At 59.8% G+C, this 5,240-nt stretch overlaps 1 protein-coding gene across 1 annotated transcript; it reads left to right on the top strand.

The window, feature by feature from the left end:
- The first annotated feature begins 1,218 nt into the window (after positions 1-1,218).
- On the top strand, positions 1,219-2,918 carry FGF4 (fibroblast growth factor 4). The gene is made up of 3 exons (XM_036259101.1): positions 1,219-1,558; positions 2,132-2,235; positions 2,742-2,918. The coding sequence occupies exons 1-3, from the start codon at positions 1,219-1,221 to the stop codon at positions 2,916-2,918; spliced, it is 621 nt and encodes a 206-aa protein (XP_036114994.1).
- Positions 2,919-5,240: the final 2,322 nt, after the last annotated feature.

Raw genomic sequence — 5,240 nt, 5'->3', positions numbered from 1 at the left:
AGCCCCCTGCAGCTGGGGCTAGGCTGGACCTCTGGGAGGGGCTGCAAGGCTACTCAGGGGCCAGAGAACAGGGATGTTCACACCTAGGTGAGCCAGCACCTCGCTGGGCCTCTGGCCAGTCCTGCCCCCATCAGGCCATAATGGGCACAGTGGGGTGGGGGAGGGGAGCCTTCCCGGCCCGGGCGGAGTTTCTGCTAGGTTGGGGGCTCTGACCAGAGCACTTGACTCTTCCTGTTGTGGAATGGAGGTGGGGGCAGTGAGTGTCCCCTACGGCCCTGTGCCCCGACATCTGTGCTTGCATGAGGTGTGTGGGGGTGCAGGGTTGTGGCCTCCCCTGGGTGCACCCTCAGCAGCACCCACCTGAGGGCCCCAGCTCAGGCGATGCCTCTATACCCAAAGCAGGGAGGCAGAGTGCAGGGGGCAGGGCCCAGATCCTTGCCTCGCTCCAGCCCCCAGCGGCTGGATTCTCCTCTCCCTCCCCCCGCCCCCACGTGGCTGACTGCCCCTGCCCACCCTGCACCCCCAGGGGGTCGGCATGGTCCACCTAAAGGAACCGGGCTCCTGGGAGTCCGTCCCTGCAAGGCAAGGCTCAAGGAGTGGCTGCTCCGGAACCGAGGGTGACGGGGTGGGGCCGCACCCAGGCTGCTCAGGCAGAGGCGGACAAGGGACAGACAGAGCCGGGACAGACAAGGGCAAAGGGGGAGAGGCAGAACTGACGAGGCAGGAGCGAGGAGCCCCGAGGGGCGGGGCAAGCAGGTCCGTGGGCTGGGCGAAGCCAGGGGTGGGGGCCTGGACTCTCCAGGTGGCACTCGCGCGGCTCGTCCCCGGCCACCTCCCCTCCCCCAGTCCTGATTGGCAGGCGGCCTGCGACCAGCCTCGAGCGCCACAGCGCCCCGGGCTCCCAGGCGAACACAAACGGACCCCCGCTGGAGTAGGAGGGGGCGCCCGGCTATATATAGCGGCTCGGCCCGGGGCCGGGCCAGCGCGCGGGGAGGCGCGCACCGCTCCGCAGAGCCCCAGCCCCGCCGTGCGTCCCTCCGGAGCTGCCTGCTGTTCCATGCCGCCTGGGTAGCTCCCGGCGCCTGGGAGCCCCGTCGCTCGCCCCCCGCACTTCTCCCGGCCGTGCATTCCCTTCCCACGGGCCACCACAGACGCAGTTCGGTCCCCGGCTGCCCGCGCGCACGGACCGCCTGACGGACGCACGGCCCGAGGGCGGGGATGCCGGGGCCCGGGTCGGCCGCGGCGGCGCTGCTCCCGGCGGTCCTGCTGGCCGTGCTGGCACCCTGGGCCGGCCGAGGGGGCGCCGCCGCGCCCACCGCACCCAACGGCACGCTGGAGGCCGAGCTGGAGCGCCGCTGGGAGAGCCTGGTGGCGCGTTCGCTGGCGCGCCTGCCTGTGGCCTCGCAGCCCAAGGAAGCTGCCGTCCAGAGCGGCGCGGGCGACTACTTGCTGGGCATCAAGCGACTGCGGCGGCTCTACTGCAACGTGGGCATCGGCTTCCACCTCCAGGTGCTCCGCGGCGGCCGCATCGGTGGCGTGCATGCGGACACGAGCGACAGTGAGTGGGGCGGGCCGGGCAGGAAGGGTCTGGGGCCCGGCATAGCGGCTGCACCTTCCAACTCGTTCAACTGCACAGAGGCCCCGGACTGACACCTGCTCTCGGACTCTGGGAACCGGGGCAGACTGAGGTTCCCGTCCCTGTAGCGCTGGGACGCAAACAATCTTGGCTCCGGGCGTCGCCGCAGGGACTGGCTTTGCGCACCCAGGCGGCCGGGCCCCGCCTCCCCGCCTTCAGAAGCCTGGGCTCCGGGTTCAGAATTCCAGCGCCTTCGCCTGTGGGCACAGGGAGCAGGGCGCAGGGACCGGCACCCACGGGGGCTTGGGACTCGCGCCCAGGTCCGGGCCAATCTCGGGGACCTCGGGGACTGGGCGCGGTCGCTGCTGGGCCGGGAGCGGGGGAAAGCAAGTCCAAGCCCGAGTACGCTGGGCTCCGGGGGCCCCTTGGGGACGGCCTGAGCCGGGGAGCCCCGGCCTTTTACACCCACTCCAGAAATGGAGGTCCCAGGCAGACCAGGGGAGAGACGCAGGCAAAGGGTCCCCTTCCCCGGAATGACCCGCACCCTTCCCCCAGGCCTGCTGGAGCTGTCGCCGGTGGAGCGGGGCGTGGTGAGCATCTTCGGAGTGGCCAGCCGGTTCTTCGTGGCCATGAGTAACAAGGGCAAGTTGTACGGCTCAGTGAGTACCGCAGGGGCCGACCGAGCACCGGCTTAGGAGCTCTGGCAGGATCCTGACCCTCCAGGCCCAGGAGATGCGGGGTGGGGTCCCAGGGTGGGCAGCCCTCCAGCCCCAGTGCCCAAGGCAGCTTCGATGCCCCAGGCCAGCCTAGACAAGAAGTGCAACCCCAAGACAGTAACATTGAGGTCAGTGCCATCCCTGAGTGGGTGCCTTCCAGTCCATCCGAGTGTGCCTTTGGGAGCCCTTCGAACCCTGGGCTTGTGTCTGCAGCCTTTAAGGTGGAGATAAAATTCTCTGGCTGCCAGGTGCCTGGCAGGTGGCTGGAGCACCATCTGTTGTGAGCTGGCCATGTCCCTCTGCTCACTGGGGAGGGTCTCGGCACCTGACCTCCCAGGAGAGACCTGTCAGCCCTACTGGGACGGAGACAAAGAGGGGCCCTGACCGCAGGCCCCAGGGTCCTTCTGCTGAGAGGAGGTCCAACCTAACGCTGTTCCTCCTCCTTGCAGCCCTTCTTCACTGATGAGTGCAAGTTCAAGGAGATACTCCTCCCCAACAACTACAATGCCTACGAGTGCTACCGGTACCCCGGCATGTTCATCGCCCTGAGCAAGAACGGGAAAACCAAGAAGGGGAACCGAGTGTCCCCCACCATGAAGGTCACCCACTTCCTCCCCCGGCTGTGACCCTCAGAGCCTGCCTCAGCCTCGGAGAGCTCCCAGGAGGGAGCGCCGAGGGCCACCTGGGTGCACTTTCTTCCGATGGACAAGTTTAATGCAAGAGTAGGTGTAAGATATTTAAATTAATTATTTAAATATGTATATATCGCCACCAAATTATTTATGGTTTTGTGGGTGTGTTTTGTATTTTTCTGGGGAGAAAAAAAAAAAAAGACAAACAACAACAAGATACCCTGACTTTTCTGGTGAGACCCTTCCACTGGATTTATTTAACTTCAGAAACTTGTCCCAAGTGTGCTGCTATTCTGTGTTGTAGAAACCAATGACATCAGACTCGGATATCAGCTTGCTTTGCACCCTCCGGTGGCCTTGTGTCTGGAAAGGCCTCCTGGGGCCTGGAGACCGGCTCAGGAAGCGCCCGGGCTGGCTTCCCCTCCGAGCACCCTCCAGCGCCCCACTCCCTTTGTGCCCTGTTGCTATTAATTGGGGCGGATCGGTTTACTTCGGGTACAGAGAGTGCGCTGTCCAGCCCACCGCTGCCACTCCGTTTTTAGATCTGCGGAGACTGACCTTTGAACTTTGCTGTAGTCAATCTTGCTCCATCTACCAGATGGGAGAGACCTTTAGACAACTTTATAAACTCCAGTGTTCCTTTTTTGGATCCACCACAGCCACGGTTCTGTGGCCACCGGGGGGGGGGGGGCAAAAACATAGTTATTTTGTAAATCCGACGGGAAGGCATTGTGTCCTTCTGGGACACGGTGCAGGGCTGGACATGGACAAGATGGGCGTTCTGATAGCAGATACGTCTGGCAGGCCGTAGAAGAGGCACGAAAAGCACACTTCCCTGTGTCCGGGAAGCTTTGGGCCAGTGCTCGCTATTGAGTTTCGGTGGAATGTCCTTGTAATTGTACAAAACACTTACTGCCAAGTTTGCACGGAGGAAGATGCTGCTTCTCTCTGTTGCATTCCCTGGTTGAGTGCGTTTACCATCTACCTCGAAAGCCTTGAAACCACTCATCTGGCGAGACCTGCAGAGAGCTCATACCGGGTGCAGGTCCGCCATCCCAAGTGGCTTTTTTTCCATATGTAGCCAAAAAGGGTTGCAGATAGCGTCGGTGCGGCCCACTCGGACCTTGCCACGTTTGAGCTATCTTTACCCCGTGATTTACTTTTAGTAAGGATAATCATGGTGAAAATATTTGCGGACAGCTGTTACAGTGCACTATATGGTCACCAAGTAACCTTATATTTTTCTTTATATATTTTACAAATGTCACCCCTGTCGTTGAAGCAAAGACGGAAGAGGCAGGGTCGGGGCTGGTTAAAAAAAGTCCCGAGGTGATGGCAAACATTTAATTTTAATGAATGACTTTTTCGAGTTGATACGAAGTGACCTTAGCTAGCTACCAGAAACACTCCGGCTGTCTCCGAACACTAAGACTCGCCTAGATGTTTCTGAACTGCCTCCCAAATTAACTTCTCAGGAGTCTGCAGGACAGCACGGCTGGACAATCTGATCAGTGCTTTTGTCTTTCACATTCCTTCTTAAAACTCTGTTCGAATGCAAATCATCGATTTAAAATACTATTCTTAAACCGAGGCCCAGGAGAAAGAAGACATTTGTAAGCCAGGACCACACGTCTTCAACTGCTGACGCACTGGAACAAAAACGTTTTGTGTTTTTTTTTTTTGTTGTGTTTTGTTTTGTTTTGTTTTTATTTTAAACCACGCCCTGGACTGCAGGAGTATTTGAGGAGAGGTGATGCGCAGATCGGCGCGGGTGGCTGGAAGGGGTGGGATTCGTGGTCATTGTGTATTCAATGTAGTCGCCTGGTAACGAACCGCGTTGGTCTGAGGTGCCTTAAATTATTGCACGATGTCTTGTCTCGGAGCCCAATCAAATGTCAGGAATGAAGACGTCTGACGTGCAGGATCAGCGCCCCTTGGCCTCTTGCATATGCGAACCACAGAGACGGAATGGACCTCGGACACATTGTCGAGGGTTGCTGTTGCCGTGATGGGGGTTGAGGTTTCCGTGTGTGTCGCTGTTTTCAGACTGTAGTTTTATACAGGCGCCGACTAAATTGTGATGTGTGTGCTGTGCACACAGGGATGCCGAATAAATGGAGAACATTCGTGATGTAAAGGGGAGCCCCGCCAGGCTGGATGTAAATAACTGGGGAAGGTATCAAGACCGATTAAAACCTGCCTTGAAATTCCAAGACATGGCTCCCTCCCCCTGTCTCCCAATGTCTATTTGAGGCCTTGAGCCCCACGTGGCTGGGGGTGGGGGTGGGGGTGGGGGAGAAGAGTTTTAGCCAGCTG

The sequence above is a fragment of the Molossus molossus genome, unplaced genomic scaffold (assembly GCF_014108415.1).
Source record: "Molossus molossus isolate mMolMol1 unplaced genomic scaffold, mMolMol1.p scaffold_m16_p_13, whole genome shotgun sequence".
Classification (NCBI taxonomy): domain Eukaryota; kingdom Metazoa; phylum Chordata; class Mammalia; order Chiroptera; family Molossidae; genus Molossus; species Molossus molossus.
This window is presented reverse-complemented; position numbering and strand designations above follow the sequence as displayed.

Coding starts and splice junctions, on each gene's coding strand:
- FGF4 (XM_036259101.1), top strand. CDS start 1,219: ATGCCGGGGCCCGGGTCGGCCGCGGCGGCGCTGCTCCCGGCGGTCCTG. Junction 1,559..2,131: donor GCATGCGGACACGAGCGACA/GTGAGTGGGGCG, acceptor CCCTTCCCCCAG/GCCTGCTGGAGCTGTCGCCG. Junction 2,236..2,741: donor AGGGCAAGTTGTACGGCTCA/GTGAGTACCGCA, acceptor TCCTCCTTGCAG/CCCTTCTTCACTGATGAGTG.